Source organism: Phaethon aethereus (genome assembly GCF_964289735.1).
Source record: "Phaethon aethereus genome assembly, chromosome: 1".
Taxonomy (NCBI): Eukaryota; Metazoa; Chordata; class Aves; order Phaethontiformes; family Phaethontidae; genus Phaethon; species Phaethon aethereus.
In genome coordinates, this window is record NC_138575.1 from 39676333 (window position 1) to 39697659 (window position 21327).

Below are 21327 nucleotides of genomic sequence, written 5' to 3' on the forward strand. Positions count from 1 at the left end.
TCTACCCAGCTACCTATTTGCAAAAGTAAAGGCATTTTTGACAGCCAGAAAAAAAACCCCAACACCAAAACACACTGTAATGTGGAACAACACAGCAGGTCTGAAATACACACTGGAAGTCAAACTGACTTGGCTAGAACTGTTAACTACCATTTGACTTATGACTAGATTGAGAAGCACATCTGAAACAGCTGCAAAGCTCAGTACTGAGCATACCACATCTCAGCCCAAGCACTCCAAGCTCTCAGTCTGGGTAAACTGTGAGGATGTGAATCCCATAAAGGATAAGACTGGAGTTTATACTGCGACCAGAAGAATCACCCACATCTCTGTAGAGGCTAAGTGAAAATTGGATGTATATTTTCTGTTACGCTGGACAAAGGAGATCTCTGCATTGTCCTGCTGTCACAGATGCAGCAAAAGAGAAATCAGTCTTACTCCCTGGGGCTAAAGTTACTACCTCAACGCAGCTGTCAGCCAACACAGAGCAGATGCTGTTGAATATTACATAGCCTACGCGCCAAGAGGTGGCTCTCAGGCTCGCATTTGCAGGAACTCCTGCTGCTAGTGGTTTGGTGACCTTGCCTGAACCATCCTGACATGGTCCATAATAGAAGCATAGAAGGGGGAACTGCGTTCTTCAACAACGGGACCTCAAGCGCTTCCTAAGGCGTAACCTCCCTTCCACTTGCCCCTGCAGGCGTTCCGAAGGGCTCCCTGCTGCCTTGGGAGCTCTGTAATGTCGCGTAAAGATGGCCATCAGGTGCATTTATCACTGTGTTAACACAGCTCCAGAGTGAAAACAGAGAAGAGATGCAACTAGACAAGCTTCTGGATTGCTAAACTTCCCAAGGAACTCCCTCACCACCATTGCACTTCTCTGCAGATTTTTAAAACTGGCAAAACAAAACCTAATACCAATTCCCCTTTTTCCTCTGCTCCTTCTCATTCTTTGAGAAAACAGCTATTAATTCCAAGGTTCATGTTTGTTTCTTTTTGAAGCATGCAATTTCTTTTTACTTTCAAGGGCTTTTTCTTGTCTGATAAAAAAGAACCGTTCATAGTATGTATTTGCTAAGCTTGTCATATTTTCTCTCAATTACTAGCTGCTTTTAGCTCAGACGAACAAGAATTGTGATAATTTATGTTTAGGCTCAGCAAAATGTAGTCCTGATGCACAGGTACAACACCACCATCAAAATATCTTAGGTCTACAGAAATTTATATGTACATGAACACAAGCACATCACTAAAGGAAAAAAACATTCAACCTGTTGCTGGAAAACTTAGAATACTCAAAAAGAAACACCCTCCTTTAGACTTCTGGGGAGGAGGCAATGATATATCAATTTAAGCCTCATAACACGGCAAGAAATTTCATCTTTGTTATTCATAACTGGCTTGTGATATAGCTGTGACCAACATATCCACAGTATCTTTGCAAAGCTGCGCTGGTCTCTGACAGGTCACAACACATGCTGGATGCCCAAAAAAGAAAACTAAATGTTGGAAACAATTTCTTCTGCCAGACAGGACTGTCAAATTCTAGTTCATTAAAAGCATAAATGTTTCCTTGAGAGTATTGTGGATTTCAGCTGTATTTTATTGGTGACATTTACCAATGCACTATGGTAATACAATCAATAGAAAAGCTGGTATTTCTTTGCTAAACTTCTTTCTCTATTCACCACTGAGAAGCTAAGGCGGAGTAAGCTTGTTAGATGAAATGTTATTTCCAGTAACACTTTTTCCCCCAAAAAATTATGCCTAGTGTTTGCCTCCTCATAATCAGTCCAATCTGGAGTAACTTTTCTGCCCCAATACACTTTCAGGGAAGCCTCCTTTTCTACTACAGACATGATTCCCAACAACATTAATGAAAACTGCAGATGAGCAGTTCAAGGGATAAGATATAGAGGTTGCCGTGGAGACTTACATAATACTTCCTCTTGCTCTGTAATAAACAACTTTCTGGACTGAAGCTTTCTTTTAACCTTTACCCAGGGCTGAATATGTTGAATACAAAGTCTTAAAAGGCTCCTAAATATTAGAGGAGTGATGCTCTAAAGCAAACCCCCAAAAGAAGAATGGAGTCAAAAAGGATGAGAATCTTTAAAACTTCATACACTTTCAGAAGAGTGAGGGAATGACATGGTGCCTGTGATAACACTGTAGTAACTCAATTCGATGATCCAGAAGGTCCTATCCATTTATACTCCTAATAATTTTAGAAGATTTTAATCACAGAATCATAGAATGGTTTGGGTTGGAAGGCACCTTAAAGATCATCTAGTTCCAACCCCCCTTCCACTAGAACAGGTTGCTCAGAGCCCCGTACAACTTGGCCTTGAACACTTCCAGGGATGGAGCATCCACAACTTCCCTGGGCGACCTGTTCCAGTGCCTCACCACCCTCACTGTGAAGAATTTCTTCCTTATATCTAATCTAAACCCTCTTTCAGTTAAAAGCCATTACCCCTTGTCCTATCACTACATGCCCTTATAAAAAGTCCCCCTCCAGCTTTCTCATAGGCCACATTCACGTACTCGAAGGCTGCAAGATCGTCTCCCTGAAGCCTTCTCTTCTCCAGGCTGAACAACCCCAACTCTCTCAGCCTGTCCTCATAGGAGAGGTGCTCCAGCCCCTTGATCATTCTTGTGGCCCTCCTCTGGACCTGCTCTAACAGGTCCATGTCCTTCTCATGTTGGGGGTCCCAGAGCTGGACGCAGTACTCCAAGTGGGGTCTCCCCAGAGCAGAGTAAACGGGCAGAATCACCTCCCTCAACCCACTGATCATGCTGCTTTTGATGCAGCCCAGGATATGGTTTGCTTTCTGGACTGCAAGTGCACATTTGTTAATATAAAACTTTTAATTAGTTCCAAAGTTAATAGTCAGATTTTCTCTTGAGGACAAAAAAAAGAATGTTACGAAAAAGCTTCTTTTTACTCGCACGAACACAGCCTTTCGGGATAGTCGTCACCGAGGGCCGTCCTCCCTGTGTGTCCCCCGAGCAGTCCTCTCCCCGGGCTGGCAAAACTCCTGCAGGGAATGCAGGTAGGGCAGCAGAAATGAGGTTACCTTTTGTCGATTTACTTCCAGCTATTTGGAGAGGTGCTGTAACATACGCTGACAGACAGACTTGCCCACTTAAGGGCTGTGCCTACGGCGGGACTTCCCACATCAGCATCGCTGCAGCGGTGGAGACTGCACTGTAAACGGGGCGCTACTCCTGGGAGTCACACTGGGAGACAGATCAAGCTGAAACAATGCAGGAATCTGCCTAAAAAATGCAGGTATGCTCTTATCACTATTCCATGGAGTATCTCAGATTTAGCAGATCCCAACATTAAGTACTTATAAAGCACATGAGAGAGCGGGTCCATCCTTCCCTGTTGCACCTGGGCATTCAAGGAACCAGAGCCCATTTCTACCTGAAGCCTCGCCTTGCAATACGTTCCTAAAATTTCTGGGCAAATACTACTAAATAACTGTAGACTTTAACTTTACATGAGATAAAACACTTCCATAAAATGACCAGTTTTTAATCCCTACTGTTTAACCATTGGCAGCTCAGGTCCCTGCTTCTCCTCTCATCGTGTGTGCCTTTTCAGCAGCAGCCTCAGCGCGAGCTGCACCTGCTTCACCCCTGACTTATCTCACATCCCTCTTATTTCTCTTCTTTCCCCCATCCTCCTCTTCCTCATTTGCTCTGCAGAGCTCCTGGCAGCGCCGCGTCTCACGCTCCTGCCACCCGTTCCTCCAGTCGCAGCTCAGCTATCCTTTGCTCGCCACCAGCAGAACCCAAAGCCCCGCAGCACCCTTGGGTACATGGCCCCCACCAGCTGACCACAAAGTAAAGACCTGCAACAAGTACCACCTCTTTTCCCCTACTGCATGCCACCCTTCTCATGTTTGGTCAGGCTTCACCTCCATTCACATAACTCTGTGGAATTCAGCTACTTCATTCAAAGTAAGAACTCCCATGGGCAGCAGATAGGCACAGGCAGAGAGCTAACTTGGTTGCAAAGAAAAATCCAGTGCTCTCATGAGAATGCAAGGATGGGCGTATGTTTTTGCACACTGGCAAAATCCGCAACCTCTATCCCACTGTACCCAACACGCGCTCCCGCCTAGCGCTCAGCTCCAGCCGGCCTCACGCCTCCTCTGCAGCGCTGGGATGCTTGTCCAGACTGGGTTCCTGACAGAAACACGATGATGGAGTATTTTTGAGTCTCTGCTACTTGATGGCTGTGAAAACTATTTGAAACAGTAACGGCATTGATGAAAAACTCACGAAACATTTGCAACGCACTTCTGTCCTGCAGCAGTGCCGATACTGGGGAAGACGTTTGCGCAGCACCGCATCCATGCACCAGATTGGGGATCCGTTATTACAGCTCAAACGTCTGCAGTTGTATTAAAACTGGCACCACTTATCAATAAGCTACTTTTTAATAACTTCATTTAATATTTAGAGAGCCTACAAACTGACAGGGAATAATATTTTTTTCATTTTCCCCAGAACACTTTTAAGAGAAGTACTGCTATCCCCGTCACGCAGCTAGGGACAAGGCACTAAGTCCGGGACACCTGCCGAACTCCTGTGCAGCAGCCAAGAGCTTGTGTAACCCACCCAGCTCCCGCAAATCCAAACACGCTGGGAAAAACACTCCCTACATCTTACATGTGCAACAGATGGCAGCTGGTATCTGGTATGGCAGCTCTGTTAATATCTGATAGACATCAGATAGCCAACGGCCACTTACCATCTCTTCAGATGACTGTTTGCGGCTTTCTCTTCACACCTTACAGGCGCCTGCGCAAAATTGTATCAGCTTATCTAAACCAGAGATAATTTCCCTGCATAACTCTGGCCACACGCACATTCTCAGACCATCAGGGCTGCAGCAGTGCTGCACTTTAGATCATCCTGAATAATTAATAAAGAGTTTGCCAGTCCTTGAATATATTAGCAGTGAAGAAATATTGCTTGAACTTGTGAACTGTGATCAGCTTGCTGCAGAAGAGAAAATCTTTTCTCCTCCCTTCATTACTTCTTACAACAATGCGTTCAAAGAATTCTTTTGAACAAAAAGGCAGTATTGCAAACAACTAATACTCATTAAATATAATACATCTGCCTCTTTTGTTCTACACATACATGGTGCTAGAAAGCCTAAACAGCAATTACAGAAGGAACATCTTCTTAACAAAAATTAATCTCTCTCCTTCTCCTTCAGTGATCATAATGCAGGCACTTACCATTTCAAAGCAATCTGGCTGAAGGCACTCTTAAGTGCAAATAAGAGAGACAGGATGGGTGGAAAATCTAGAAGGGAAAAAGTCATGCAGTCTTCTTGAACACCTGTCAGTGTTCCCACATGCTCGGAGAAAAGAACGTTTCCAGATTTTGCTTCTACTCTATTCTTTCACTGCAGTTTACTAAGTCAGAAGAAACACAGAAGTTACTTTTAGAAATATAATGGAAAAAATTAGAGATGTGAACAACTTGGATAAACATGTGTTGAGTGTGAAAAACCTCAAAGCACATTTCCAAAACACCAACTGAATGCACAAAGACAGCAAATCCACACTGACTGCCTATTTATAGAACTTGTTAGCACACTTAAGAGTTTTCTGAATATTCAGAACTCATTTTAGAAAGACAGGGAACTAAACTATGTTCAAAAGTCCTTACAGATACTGTTACTTGCGATTTTTACCTCATTGAAAGCAAGCTGTTGACTCAGTTCCATTACTGTAAACTAGTAATTTTATAAGCAACTTAATGACAAAAAGAGACCATATAGTTAGAACTACTACTAAAATAACGTACAGGCTGGTAACTTGCTATCAGAACCAGGCCTGATTCTCTGGAACAGTGGGAAGTTTGTAGTAAGTTACTATACAGCCAGGTTGTGAAGTCCTTAACACCGTTTTAATTTCATGCTTTAAAAAAAAATATATTTCTGGGTTTGTTAATGTTGTAGTTGCTTCTGCACAAAACAAAGTATAACCCACATCCAGCTACATTCAGAGTTCATCCTTCAATGCTTTAGGCCCCTAACCAATTTTTAGATAACTGATCATCTTGTAAACTGGAGTGCACCATCCTGCCTTTTAGGCTTGCTTTATCTCACTGTATTGGAAACATATTGGGAGCCTAAAAATCTATGTCTGCAGAAAGGCTCCGTATGTGCAGTAGGTGATAAATTATCTTGAAGATACACTATAAAGTTTTGATGGGTGAAAGGCAGAGCACTCAGCTCCTTAGACTATGCGCTGTGTAACAGTAGTTGACATCTTTATCAGTGTTCTTACTCTGTTTCCATTATAATAATATCCAGAATAACTTCACTGACCTGGGTATGTTAAAAAATGCATTCGTGCCTCTAAGAAAGAGACACATTTCCGTAAGCAAGTTTATGCAGTAGACACGGCTTCCTAAAAGCTGTGTTTTTGGAGCTAATAAAGGGAAAAAATGAACATGTCCATACATAAATTAACCACAGCCAAGGCTTTGTAATACACCCCTTGAAAGGCAATTTTTAAACTATGAAGTGCTTAATTTAGCTGTAAACCTGACCAGCTTACACATTTCAACAACTTTTCACTATTGTACTACACTGTTATACTTAACGTAATTATTGTAAATTGTGCGATTTTGATTTAGCATGTACCACAGGCTCTTTGGTATGCACAGCATACTGCTCAATGCCCAAAGTCTTACAGAAATAAATTTAGGGGAAGAAAACCTGATATTTCTCCACCGCACAAAAAACCGTTCTACATTACAAGCAGCTGTATGACGAGCAGATTTGTGGTTGTGCTTACAATTTCAAATGTGACATTTCCTTATATTTAACTGGTCTGAATATAAGTTACCATTCTCCCTGAGCCCGTTTTTTCTCACAGGGAGATCTATAAAAATGGCTACTACTTCAGATTCTTAATACAGCTTTTGGCTTACCTTGCTCTTTTGGGATGAAAAGAGATAAAAAAAATAAAAGACTCTTTAGAAAAAAAAAAACAACCTCTTCTCTGTGCAAATTTCAGTAGCTTAATATGGTAGGGAAGACACCTTTTCCCTTTTCAGAACTACTTAACCACTTTTACTTTAACATTGCTTAAATATATATAGACACATTCGTATGTATATATCCAAATACACATAGATAATTACAACTAAAAAAAGAGATTGAGACAACAGTATTTCAGCTCGGAGGTAAAAGCATGATTTATGCATGAAAGAAAAAAGATAACTGCAGCACAAACTCCCATCCACCTAAAACATTTTAACTGCTATAAAAAAAAAAGTATAACTGGAAAATGGTGTTGAAACAACACAGTGGTGCAAAAAACAGTAATTTTTTTTGGTTCTTAACTAGATAGACTAGATCTAAATTCAATTCATGTCTCAGCATGTATGAGGCAACGGTCTCACACAGCATCCTTCTTACAAATTGCATCATCAAATAAAACAATACTTCCATGGTGGCTTGTTGATGGACACAAATACAGAGTTTCACCTAAGCTTGGTAATGTGCAATTTCATTACTGAAAATGCTCTGACCTCCAAAATAAAGACTCTCAAACTGAAGTATAATACACATTAAAGGAACTAATAGCATTTGAAATTTCCTACATGAGTAATCAGCGTGCACTTCTTGTTTGCCACATATTTTGCCCTAAGAGGGGCTAGCTGTTATGGTGGAAATACGAAAAAGAGTTGATGTACAGCAGCCTCAGCAGATGCAGCGGCCCTTGTACCCAGAGAGGCAACGGGCAGGGAAGGAGTGCACGGGCCAGGGGCAGCGGTGGAGGAGGACCTGAGGGGCTGGACTAGACGATCTTTGAAGGTGCCTTCCAACCCAAACCATTCTGTGATGCTACCACTGTGCCTGTTCTACGATTGGCATTCAGTTTGAGGGTAGAGGACAGGACAGAGGCCAGCGTTCCCATCTGGAGATGACGCTGGAGTTGAAGACAAGAGAGGTACGGGTTGTCATGCTGCAGGGTCTGACTCATGGCTACGGGAAGGAAGAGAAGCAGTGGGTCACTGCCCAGGTTTTGGAGAGCCTGCCCACGACTACATGGTATTTTTGCCTTGAAATTCACTCAGAAGACTTGAAGATTCTCCTGTCAGACATTGTTAAATGACAAACTAGGCAAACTTAGCAATCCAAAGAGACACAGCTCTGCTTTTTGCTCTGAAAGGTTAAGATGAAGCACAGGAAGAGAGGACTGTAATTGTTGTAAAACACAATATTGCCTGAACATCTCCCTGTTGGAAAGAATTGCTTTTGGAGAGTCTCCAGCTGCCCAGATGCGGCATTTCCGTTTATATCCTTATGTGAATGAATGAACAAGAAATGAAGTTACAAGCTTCCTTTGTCAAGACAAGCATGAAGAATGACATACACAAATAAAGGCAAGCAAGAGATTTCCACTTTTTGATGTACAGTTAACTGCACGTGTATCATTTATTAAAAAGACAAGACACTCATCAAGTGTGCAGCATACCTACTTCCTTTCACCATGGCAGGGCCTGAAAGATAGTAAAGACATTATCGGGGGGGGCTGCACAAAGGTATGGGATTAGCGCAGAAGAAAAAGACCCTAGCAGAGACAGGCTGGGGGAAAGTAGTATAGCAAGGAAAACTGCTCTCGGAGCAAAGGAATTAAACAAAAGCGCCAAACCCCAGGACTAGCAAGCCAGAAGGAAAGGGGATCTCCCAGGTGACGCAGTGGTAGGAGATTGCTAGCTGGTGGCAAGAGTCCTCTCTGCACTAACAACATGGAGGTTCACCCTGGTCCTCAGCTAGCCTGGTTATGTTGAGCACTCCGTGAATCTGAGATGCAAAAGCCAAGGCCACAGAATGCAGAAGAGTTAGCTAAAAGAACAAAGGTTTTACTCAAAATGGTGAAAATTCAGGAGCCTGTAAATTAGGACAGCAACTCTGTTCCAGTACGCATAAGGCTTACAGCAGAATATAAGAACACACCTCTAGGCTGCCTTTTTTTTTGTTTGTTTTTTTGTTTTTTTGTTTTATGGACTGTTAACAGTAAGACAACCATAAGGGACATTTCTCTAATGCAAAAGATCAATAGTATCGTGCCAGTTCCTATTGGGAGGGAGTGGGAGGAGCGAGGAGTCTCAGAGGAAGTTAGGATTATTTCAAAGGAGAAAAAACCCACCAGCCTGAGTTCTGCTGAATGATGGAAATGTAAAAGAATTAAGATGGCTATGATGTATAAGAATATTGATTATTCCCAGGGAAACTGTATTTAAGTGGAGCAACAACTCTCATCAGTGAGAGACTAAATTAGTGCCGAGATCTGTCTTATAAAGATATCAGAAGACAAAAGGGTTCCTCCACTCAAACCAGGAAAAGAGAAAACGCTGACTTCCAACCTGCTAAATGTGTAATAAAGCTACCAAAATAGAAACATTTTACACATATGAGAAAAACAGGCATTACTCAGCACAGATTTGAAAGAGAAGCAAATTACAGAGGAAGGAATAAATATTTGAGTTCATACGTTTTGAACAACGTGGACCTATACAGCAATCTAAAGAACAGGAAAATGCATTATATAAGTTTGATTGTGATAGTCTTCTCTTTTCTCATTACTGACCTCACTGTATTAGCATCTTACTCTTTCATGCTTCTGCAAAATAAAATACTAATTGATTTTCAGCTATACTGATTAATAATCAAAGATTTCTGGTTTTTCAAGCTCGGCTGATACAAACAGTTTCATTTACATATGGATGTGTTTCCAGCTGCACAGTAATGGCCATTAACTGTTTCACAGTACCCAAGCTAAAAAACAGAAGCTTCTTATTTGCAGTCACATAATACTACTATAACATCGGAAGTTTCCGCCAAAAACCAAGCCAAAATCCCCAAACAAACCTTTTTACATAGAGAAGGAAAAATTATCAAGCATGACAGATTTTTTAAGAATTTCAGTTATTTTAAAAAACTAAGATATGTTAATTTCTGAAGAAGGAAGGTGTCTCATCCAGACAGGTTTTCACAGAACTGCTTTAATAATCACAAAGATGCAAGTAGTATTTTAAAGTTCTGAGTGATAAAACCGGCGATCACAAAGCTTTACAGTAACATAAAATGCACACTGCTCTAACAGGCAAATTAACTTCACAAGTGTGACATGCAAGTGGAGCCCTGAAAAAACACACGCTGCTATCCATACTTCACCACCTTACAACAGTCTTTGGCATCTAAAGCACAGATTGCAATAGCTTAGGAAGGACATTAAACAACAGAAACTCATCCTGGACGTAGGTCCTGAATATCAGTGTCAGTTGTTCCCAGTAAGGCAGAGCATGCACTGACCCAGGAGGGACTCCTATGAGTGGTTAGCAGAAACACAAAACCATTATACCCCACAATAACTTTAGCACTTGCCTTAGAAAAAAATCCTCATTTTAGCTGTTAAAAAAAAGGAGAAAGAAAACAGGAACCTATCCTCCTAGCAAGAGCACAGCATGGGACATGTAAGGATTTTAACCGAAGGAGCCCTTACACCTTTCTGCATTCAGAGTTCCTTCTCGCCTGACAGTAAATTGGAAGGACAGTCGTATTTAAAAGTAAAAACATCAGGCTGTGTCTCCGGAAGGCTGCAAGGGAGCCCCTGAATGAATAAGAAGGAAAGCACGTTACCTTTAGCAAGCCTCCTCAGGATCTGACAGCGGCATTTAAAAGAGACAGCTATCATTCTCGCCGCCTGCCTCCCTCGGCAAAGCGCGCTCAGGGCTCCGCGCGGGTGAATGCAGCAGCAGCCTGTGAATTCCTCCTCCCGCACATACCAGGCGAAAGGTAGCCCCAGAGGGGAGTGACAAAGCTTAATTCCTCTTGGCTGATGCAGAGATCAGCTCCGTGTCATCCAGCAAAGCTGTGTCATTCATTACTACCACCACCCGCGTGGGGAGATGAAGGGCTTGAAAAGCAGTATTTCTTTAAAAGCTAGAAAGCATCCCACTGCACACACGGACGCGGAGAGTCGAGGGAGCCGTTCCCCAGTCTCTCACATTCCCTGACTGTGCAGGGAGTGATGGTTGCTGTGCCAGGCAAAGGGCCCCGTGTTTCAGCAAACGTGGTGATTTTTCTCCTCTTTCCTCACATCTTTCCTTTCCCTTACGGTTCCCTTTGGATAAATAGGGCAAAACCACCAGGAATCCTACTTCTGGGGTAGAAGGAGTCTATTCCAAATGGAAAATATTCTAATCAAAGCATATTGAAGATTTAATCTTACAGATCTGTAGGGGAGAAGAAAAGAAAAAGCCTGATTTTATCACCAGGAAAGCTTTTTGACAATTATCGACAAGTATATTGCAGCCGTTGAAGCACAGACCACAGGGGGAGGACGAGAGTCAGAGGGAAGTGATGGATTGTTGTGTGTGGGCAGGACCGCCAAGCGTCTCATCACACCAAAATAAATAAAATGATGCTGCACAGAAAACACACAGTGAGTCAGTTTTTCTCCCTTCACTAGAGAAGTGAACACTTCTTAGTGCACCTGAGAATTTATTTCACTGAACTTTGCACCATTTCTACTATTTTCTGAGATTTCCTCAGCCCACCAGGTGTTTTATGTCCTCTTATGCCTATTCAGACAGCAAATTAACCTGCCTTTACAATTCATTCAGAAAACGATGAAGTGGAGCACACCACTTAAGCGAGAGCTCCATCCCACCTTTATGGAGCCAAAAATGACTGAAGGACAAAACTCCACACCCATTCTAAAAACCGAGCAAGCAAACCAAAATAAATCATATAAAGTTTGTCAAGTCAGATTTATGCACAAAACCCAAGTGCTGCATCAGATACTCTCAATTATTCCTTTGTCAAGACTTCTGCTTCACTTGGGTGATGTATTTAAAATGGTCTTCATATACTCTGTCCCATTCACTTGCTTTGATTACAAAATTGCTGAGCTTATCTTCTGCCATGTTTTGTCCATCGCTATATGTAATGTTACGGTCCAGTGTTAGGGTGCACATTACCTACTGTCAGCTGCAGAAAGCCAGCAGGAGGTACGAACAGCTTTCACACTCGGAGCCGTCTCTGCTTCCCTGCCTGCTCCACGCTGCATCGGCAGCTCTGTGCTTCCCATACTCCAACTCGCTATTACAGTAACTGTTTTTCTTATTTTTGTTTTATTAGTTATAGCAACAGCCGTATTTCCAAGGCCAAGGTGAAACATTCCATCAACACAATTGCAATTGCCCAGACAGGCCTGGTGAAAATTGATTTTATTTCGTTGTCATTAAAACCAGATAGGGGTAATCGAGTCATCTGTTCACCAACCTTGTTATCGCTTCTTGCAGCGGCTGTTGTTCCATGCAGCTGTAAAATCCAACCAGCTGAAAAGTAGGTGCACCTGAAGCCGTGGGCTGATGACTCCAGCCCTGCAACCGCAGACCTCCGTCCAGGGATGGAGAGGGCGTGCAAGGAGGGGTGAAACCAGGGGAATGACGTGGTGTTTTAAGCCAGTGTAACTGAGCAGTCTGGAAAGAAAATGGAAAATCTTGGAGTATCCCAAAGGGGGAGAGGAGTTGTGTATTCTTGTCCCCACAAAAAGATGAATCCAAGAAAGGAGTAAGTGGCGCTCTGTCTGCCAACATGCCAGTATGCTTCTTGAGGAGAAAACTTGCCACCGTCCTTCCTTGCCACATCCCATTCAGGTAACAGGACTTGACACCAGTAACACCAACCAATACCACCCTGTATCTGCTTTCCTTTCTCTGTGCTTCACTGCAAAAGCTGTTCCAGAGACCATCGCAAGGCTATGGTCTCAGCACGCAGTCCCTGCTCACAGCTCTTTCAGGTTTGAGATGCTGAAGCTGTCCTGAACTTGCTGCTCCCTTTCTGCAGACCAGCATCCAGCTTCCATATTGCTGCCTTTTCATCTGCCAGGTGCCTCTCCTTGATGCCATAAATCTTGTCATACCCAGACCAACCCATGTAAACACTTCCCCTTACCTCAAGGGTAACCAGAAGATGCTGCAAGATGATCGTTTAGCTGCCTGAATACACGTTCTTTCATTCTTCCCAGACAATATAGACAAGGAAGACTGAGTAAAGTGCGGGGTCAGCACTGTCTACATCAGGCAGATTGGTCTCCACTCCTCCCTCTTTGGAGACAGACCTTGTCATCACCTGCCAGCATCTGAGCCCGGTGAGCCTGCAGTGCTCCGCCTGCCCTTCGAAAGAAGGTGTTTTTGGTGAGCAGCTCTCAACTAGAGAGTACACTTTTGTCTTCTCTCCTTCAGAGTGCAATTCTGACATCCTTGAGGACTTCCGCTGTGCAGAGAGCAGCAAGCGGTCCTATCATGCTATGAGAAGAACTGCTCACTACTTGTCTTTGTGATCTGACTCCACGACTTACCCCGGTTCAGCCCCCTTCATAAGAGAGGCAAAAGAGAGCACACTTATGGAACTAGGAGGCTGCGAAAAACAGACTTCAGACAGAGGAGAAAAATCAATTCCATGCGGAGCCCCAATGGGATTATGTAAAAATGTATAAAACTCTAATAGTGATACAAAAACTGTGATATATATGCAAAACCAGCTGCAGACCTGACCAGATAAGGCTTTACCAGCAGAAGGTAGATGTAGTCCTTGATCTGAAAAGGTTGTTGCATTGTTTACTACTTCTTCTAGATTACTGATAGATATGCTGAATAGTCTCTGAAACGCAGCAATAGCCACCTCCAACCAAGTCAATAGGATTATTTTTTGCTTATGTTTCTTCAGACAATTTTTCTGTCCTTGCCAAAGGAGGTCATGTGCAGATTTGAATTCCTCAAAAAGATTTCTTTAAGTCAAAGACTTCATACTTCAAGTACAGCACTGAATGTAATGATACATTGTATTTACTGCAGGGTTTTTTTCCTGGTTTTTGGTAGTTCAAGAAAAGTAATCCAGTTATTGGACCAATTTCTGAAATATTCTGTTTAGTGCATGAGGAATTGGTTGGATGGTCACATCCAGAGGGTAGTGGTCAATGGCTCAATGTCCAGATGGAGATTAGTGACGAGTGGTGTCCCTCAGGGATCCGTGCTGGGACCAGTATGGTTTAATAACCTCATTAGTGACATGATGGTAAACGGAACACGTCTCCTATTAGGAAAGGCTGAGAGAGTTGGGGTTGTTCAGCCTGGAGAAGAGAAGGCTCAAGGAAGACCTTATTGCAGCCTTCCAGTACTTCAAGAGAGCCTGTAAGAAAAATGGGACAGACTTTTTAGCAGAACCTGTTGCGACAGGACAAGGCATAATGGTTTTAAACTAAAAGAGGGTAGGTTTCAGCTAGATATAAGGAAGAAATATTTCACAGTGAGGGTGGTGAAACACTGGCACAGGTTACCCAGAGAGGTGGTAGATGCCCTATTCCTGGAAACATTCCAGGTCAGGTTGGTGCAACCTGACCTAGTTGAAGATGTCCCTGCTCACTGCAGGGGGTTGGACTAGAAGGCCTCTAAAGGTCCCTTCTAACTCAAACTATTCTATGATTCACTCATGATGATCATGGTTTTACCACCTTCTTGCAGGACAGCAATCATCAAGATTGCCAGAACTGTTCTTGCCCAAAGTCCTGCTTCTGAAATGAAGTACACCTCAGGTATTCTTACCAGTTCAGAATATTATTATTTTTTTACCGAATTAAGGATTTTGTGGTTATTAAATGTCTCAACTTTCCAAAAGTCAGCCACCATTTTCTGAGGTGTCAGTCATTCAGCTCTGCAGATGACTCAACTGGTTGTTCAGGAGAAAAAATGGGGGAGAAGGTAAAAAAAAAAAAGGGGGTGAGGTGGGAGGAAGCATAGGTAATGTAATATTAGGAGATCAAAAACCTTCAGACATACTAAAAACTTATTTTTACTCCATATAAAACAGGTTAAAGTATTTACTAATTACCTTTCCTCCTTATTAATTAACAGAGCTAAAAAATTTATCACTATTTTCTCTGGGCTTATCTGTAAGAATCTCTTTTTTTCATTTTGATCCTTTTGGATAGCAGCATGAATTTGCATCACTTTTATTGCTGTACTCATTCCTTTCTTCAGGAGTCTGAAAGGTTATTTATAAACTCTAGGATATATATAACAGAAATATTTTCTCAACTGAATTTGTATTCATAAATACTCAGTAGAAGGTCACTAGATGAAAGCAGCTTATATTTCTATGTGATAAGACAGACAGTATAATACACATATCCTATTTAACACCGTCTTCTGGTTAATCTTATCAGATCACATTAGCTGAAATAAATGAATCAAAAAAGTTCAGAACTACTGTCTGCAGAATAAAAAAAAAATTATTTATTGAAATTTCTCTAAATTAGATTGAAGATTATAACCTTTGTATATTGTGACATTTAGATACAATCAGGAAATTTATGTGAAAATACAGTATCCAGTAAAGAACACAAATTCTCCAATATATCAAATAGTGTTTGGGGGAAAAAAAATTAAGTTTGCCAAAAATGCACTTTTTATCCAGAAAACGTAACTCTAATATTCACACCCTTCTGTTTCACAGGAATATATACACCCAGAAGATACTTCTTGGGCAAATTCCTCTCACACGCTGCATCAAACATTTCCTTTCACACACCGACTAAGCAGCATCTTAAAACCAGTTACACCTCTCTCCCTTCTTACTTTACAGGGCATTTGTCCATATGAGCTGCCGTAATTGTTTTTGGATGGCCCATGCTGCTGTTTTTCTTTATGGGTCAAGTTTGTCTGTCACCACTCTGAAGATGATGCATCACAGACTACTCACTTGGTCATCTGTACACCACAGAGGTAGACCTTTAAAGAAAGCCAATCCATGGGGTTCAACGAAGACAGCGATGTACTCGAACTACAGCCTCAGTAAAACATTAAGGCAACCAGAAAGACATACAGATATCAAATGTTTCATGTGTCAGGAAGACACAATGGTATCTAGTGGATCCACCCGAATAAGAAAATTGAAATTAAATATTATGACGTTTGAATACATTAGTATTTTGTACAACTCAATATTTTTTCCCCATCATTTTAGAAGATACCACTGGCACCTACCACATTATTCAAATCAAAAGTCAGATTTTTAAGTAAAAAGAGAATTATTTTAGCTCTGAAAATAAAAAATGGCCGTAGGGATACTTCTGTTTTGAAAATTGAAACATTTCCACTATTGTATTTGATATATCCTTATCAAGAACTAGCAACAAAACAGGAATCTCCATTTTAACAAAATAAAATTGGAACATTTTTCATCCCAAAGAGAAGAGCTGTATTCCTATGCAGCAGCAGCCTCAGTCAACCCAGCATTTTGCAGTGGATACTGCTCTATTACAAAGATTCCCCTTCACTACAGGGAGAGGGAATAAAAAGGAGACAGCAATAAACCCACCTGGTTATTCCCCAGCATTGCGATTATCACTGCAGACAACTTGTCAGCTTTGCATAATTTGGGGGGGTCTTGTAAATTTACATTTTTATTAAGTCAACTACAGCAGCTATTTTCTAGCTATATTAACCACCTTTGCACACTGTCGGGCAATTTCACACAGACATTGCTGTAGAAGGCTCTACAGCTCATTAAAAGTCATAAAAGGTGCTCTGGCTTCAGAGGATCGTTGCTGGAGAACATTCCACATAGAAGGTGCAGCATGTTGGAAAGCAAGGATACATGTGTGCTGAAAGTGGTAACAGATGACAAGACTAAATTTGTTAAAAGATCTGAGTTGATGCCAGAACACCGTTGCTGTGGCACCATACAAATACGGTAGCTTCATTGCCTAGGAACAGATTAATAAAAAATAATACAGGGCCTTTCTGGATAGGAAAAAAACTTAACTTACTGGCTCCAAGCAATGATAGCCTTTTTGAATTGGAAGGTATTAAACAACTGGTGGTAAAATGAGTCAATATCGACACATTCTGGGATGGTTCTTTGTTATAGTGATTTATGATACAGCAAAGAATGACATTTAAATTTTTTAAAAGTCTGATTTAACAATATATTTTATAAAATTTATAATGTAGCATTAAAGGAAACAGAATATATATGCTTTTTCTACATGAAAGTAACTCTCCAGTACGCACTACCCTCTAGCATAATGTAAGCAAAAGCATTCCCTACATTATCCTCACAGCAACCCCATGCCAGGCCTTCATGAAAATGCTTTATCTTACCAGTCCGTATCAATTACTGGCAAAAACTAAAGCTGTCCTTTTCAAAACTGCACTGATATACAAAGATTGAGAGATGTTTCTCAGCGGAGAAACTGTCCTCAAAAGACCTTTGAGATACATAGCACAAATTTTCATTCCTGGTCTCAATTCAGCTGCTGGCTGTTCAGTTTCTCCCAGGTTTTCCTAGCTGCAAATCTTTGTTTAAAAATAATTAGGGACTTAAGAGAATTACAAAATATGAAGATACCGCATGTACTACAAAAATGAGAAACTTTTAGTAGCACGTGTACGTTGCAGTCTCTCAAAGGTAACTTCAAGCATAGCCACAACTATGCTTGAAATTTAATTCAGAAAGAAGTCTCTTCACAAAACCGATAGCTTGTGAACCAGTTCAGCTATCGCTCCATTTCTAGTACGTACACACGCCTGTACCCTTTCTTTGGTTTGGTTTGGTTTGGTTTACGATGACAGAAGAGAGTGCTTTCTTTCAGGAGCATTACTAATAATTTGTCCCTGTATCTTCTGAAACAGCAACGAGTAAGGAACCTGTAATTTTTCAAAACACAATGAAATAACCACAACCATGGTAGGCTGCCTGCCCTCTCAGCAGAAGCAGCAGTAAAGGGACTAGGTACCACAATCGACACTGCGCCTTCCAGGGCGCTTGTAGATCTCATGGAGAGAAACAACACGTAACGACCCTGTTCAGTGAACACAGTCAGCCCAGCGTGGGCTCCTGCAGCAACGTGCATGTAATTACAGGCTCTGGGATTTAACGTAATCTGGAAACTAAAGGATGACTCTGTCTTACAAGCAGCTTCCACATGCTGCACTACATGGTTAAAGACTCCTGTAATTACAGTTTCTGTAAGGCTTTGTACTTTGTAGAGGCTTTTTCAATTAGTCAAAATGATGACCTTCCTATTGCTACATCAGTCTTTAACAAAACACAGCTAAGTATTTCCTCAAAATTACCATACTGGAAGAGAGGACAATCTCTTACACTTAGCAGAAAACAGCTGGTTTTATTCTCATGTAAAAACAAAAAAAGATTATGATTCCACTGAAACCACTTGAACAAAAGTGGAATAATTATACCTCTCTCTAGCTATACTGCTTTGTTTCCATATTTTTATCAACCTATTTAGCAGCTGTGAAATTGGAATATCACACTAGAAAATAAAATGTGTATTTGGAGGGATGAGTCAAAAATACAACATAAGGTCATTTAACCTACTACCAGAGATTTTCAGGAATTAACTCAGTAAGGTTTTTTGCGCAAGCCTTTATATTCAAGACACCATCAAAAACGGTGGCAATGGAAGATTATAGCTCTAGAGACGCAGCAGAAAGAGATGGCACAAGTGGAGTTTCAATCGGCAATAGTTCCAAGCCGTTGCAAGACAAAGGGAAACACGGATTCACTGATACAGCTGTATTCCTACCTACATGCAAGCTGCAAGAAGACATGGTAGCAGCTGCTTTTCCAAAGCAGAGTGGGTTTCTGTGCTGAAATTAGGTCACGCAGTGTATGCTTGCCTGCGGTACGAGCAACAGCCAGCCAACTGGCACCGACCACTGCACCTTGCCAAGCCACATTGACTGTTTCATCCCAGAAGCAGAATTAGTGTGCCTGAAAACCAAAGATAATGGAAAATCCAGAAAAACTGATCTGATAGATGGGACAGGGAGAAAGAAGCAACAAGAGAAAGAAGGGGGGAGGGAAGCGAGAAGGAAGGAAAGAGGGAAAGAAAGAAAGAAAGAGAGAAAGAAGGAGAGAAAGGGGGGAAGAGGGGAAGAGGGGAAGAGGGGAAGAGGGGAAGAGGGGAAGAGGGGAAGAGGGGAAGAGGGGAAGAGGGGAAGAGAAGCATTCCAGTTTGAACAACGGGTGCTGAGTCTCCTGATTACGATGTGCTTGTTGGATAGAGCTGTTAACTTGCCAGCAGGTTCACATTTACTCCAAACTTGCACAGCACTGTCCTGGCCCTACGCAAGCCGTGCTACACAGTAACACCAGACATACAAGGGGATACCAGATTGGAAGCAGCCAGGTGAGTACTGAGCAAGTTTTGGATGAAGTTGACAATTCTGTAACAGTAAGGGTGTGATGAGACCCTGGTGCTGATACAGGCTTGTGGTATGAACCTTGCAGTTTCCAGTTTGCTGATCTCTGCAAGAAGAAATGATGACTACCTTTTGATCCATTCATCTGCAACATACCTGCACGCTAGCTCTGGGTGTGCAGACCTCGCAAAGGCCTGGAGGTCATACACAGCACGCCGCACCCTAGGCTTGTCCTGCGTACCTTCCAGGATTTTTTCATTCAGCAACATGAAATTTGACTTGTATGGAAATTTTGCCCTCTTTTGAGGACTGACAATCAGCCACCATTAAGAAAGAATGAAAAGCACAGTCATCTGTTACCTTTGTCTGGTTTAACACATGCGGAACAGGAAAGACCCAGCAGACTTGGGGTGAGGAAGGAAATCGTCCTGTCAACTGAGAAGAAGGTCCTTCTATGTCTCCCTGGATGCCTGTGCATCATGAACATGCTCTGCTCTCCCACTGTCACCTGGGAGCACGACTCTGCCTTGCCAGTGCTGTTACAGATGTGGCTGCTGCCTTTTTGCAAGGTTGGTGCCACATATTCTGTGGCCTCCTGAGACCGGCTATGTTGATACCCTATAGACTGCCCAGAACTCAGTTTCTATAGCATGGTGACCTGTAATTCAATGACCATTTCCTCTGGTTTTGTGTTCTGAAATAAAATCTCTGACAAAAATATGGCTTAAGCTGGCTTAAATTTGAAGCCTAGAATCCACATCAGGTCTTTTCTGGCATCTTCTGAAACTATGCAACTATTTGAGAAGGCACAACTTTCAAGTTTCCGTTCAAATACATCGGTGTTCATAGTCTCAGGAAGTGTCATATTGTTGTACATCAGCGTTCATAGTCTCAGGAAGTGTCGTATTGTTGTACATCAGCATATCACAGCATAAGGCCAGTAACACTGATGCTTCTGTACAGCCTTTAAATCCCAAGCCTGTGTTTTAGGTGACGATTTTTAAAATGGTATTAATGAATAATTAAGACATTTTGGATCACCATTTGAACTATAACTGCTTAAAAGGTATTTAAACCTTTGAGCAACAATCACAAATAAAAAATAAGAAGTGAGACCTGCTGAGACTTGTGTGTTCTTCCACTGTAGATACCTACATCCCACGAGGGACTGCTGCAGTACACAATGCAGTATGCTTTGATTTCACTAGCCTAGCTCAAGGCTTGGCAATTAAGTGAGTTAGTCTGAACTAATTCTGTGTTACTAGCTTGGGTATCTCCCAGTGCTGCACACTGTAAAAAAACCTCTGTGTGTTACCGAATACTTTTATCATCATAGTTTAGTGAGAAGTCACACAATTAAGCATCCAAATACAGGATGCAAGAACAAGGAAAACAGACACACCTGCAGTACCAGGGAGTGTATCCCAGAATAAGCTGACACTAAAAATGACTGAGCAGATCATTCAAGGTAAGTAAATGAACCTGAAACAACAGGTTCAATGCAATCATTGCTTGCATAAATGGGGGAAGGCTCAGTAGGAGTACCGAAAAGATCGCTACCTGCCTTCTGTAGGGAGACGTATAATAGAACCCAGTATTCAACTCCAGTATCTACACTGGGCATTGCGAGTTTGGATTTGTTTGTCTGTTTTTAAAAGGTTGAAAAAATGCACAGAGTGCAGAGAATACCAAAAATTATTCGAGCAATAAAAATACGTCCTGCAGTGAAAGACTCTGCAAGCATAATATTAAATTGGAAGAGTTTGGACTGTGACCTGACTACACAGTGCGTAAGAGCTGTCATAGGAAGGACGTGTTCAGTGCTCAAGAGCTTCTCCATCACTTGATGGACAAGAGAGGCAAAAGAAAATCTGCACAGGAAAAACAAATGGTTGGAACTCAAAGCTAGTAAAATTCAAACTAATCACCACCTTCTGATGGGAAGATCTGCTGACGGATAAAACTATCAAAATAGTTCCCTGAAGAGCCACTGCCTGCCTGCCTTTCTGTAACATGCATTTCCACAAAACATCAATTACT

The 21327-nt window shown here is 41.8% G+C and overlaps 1 protein-coding gene across 11 annotated transcripts in view; it reads right to left on the reverse strand.

Moving 5' to 3' along the window:
• Nucleotides 1–21327, reverse strand: part of GRIP1 (glutamate receptor interacting protein 1) — a gene marked incomplete at both ends in the record, with an annotated part of 345974 nt that overhangs the window by 155023 nt on the left and 169624 nt on the right. For 4 of the 11 annotated variants that reach the window (XM_082013865.1, XM_082013874.1, XM_082013868.1 and 1 more), the window contains one exon: nt 10694–10748. The exons of the other annotated variants lie outside the window; for them this stretch is intronic. In XM_082013865.1, coding sequence (XP_081869991.1) covers nt 10694–10748 — 55 coding nt within the window. Of the gene's footprint in view, nt 1–10693; nt 10749–21327 lie in introns of those variants that run through there. 11 annotated transcript variants of the gene reach the window in all.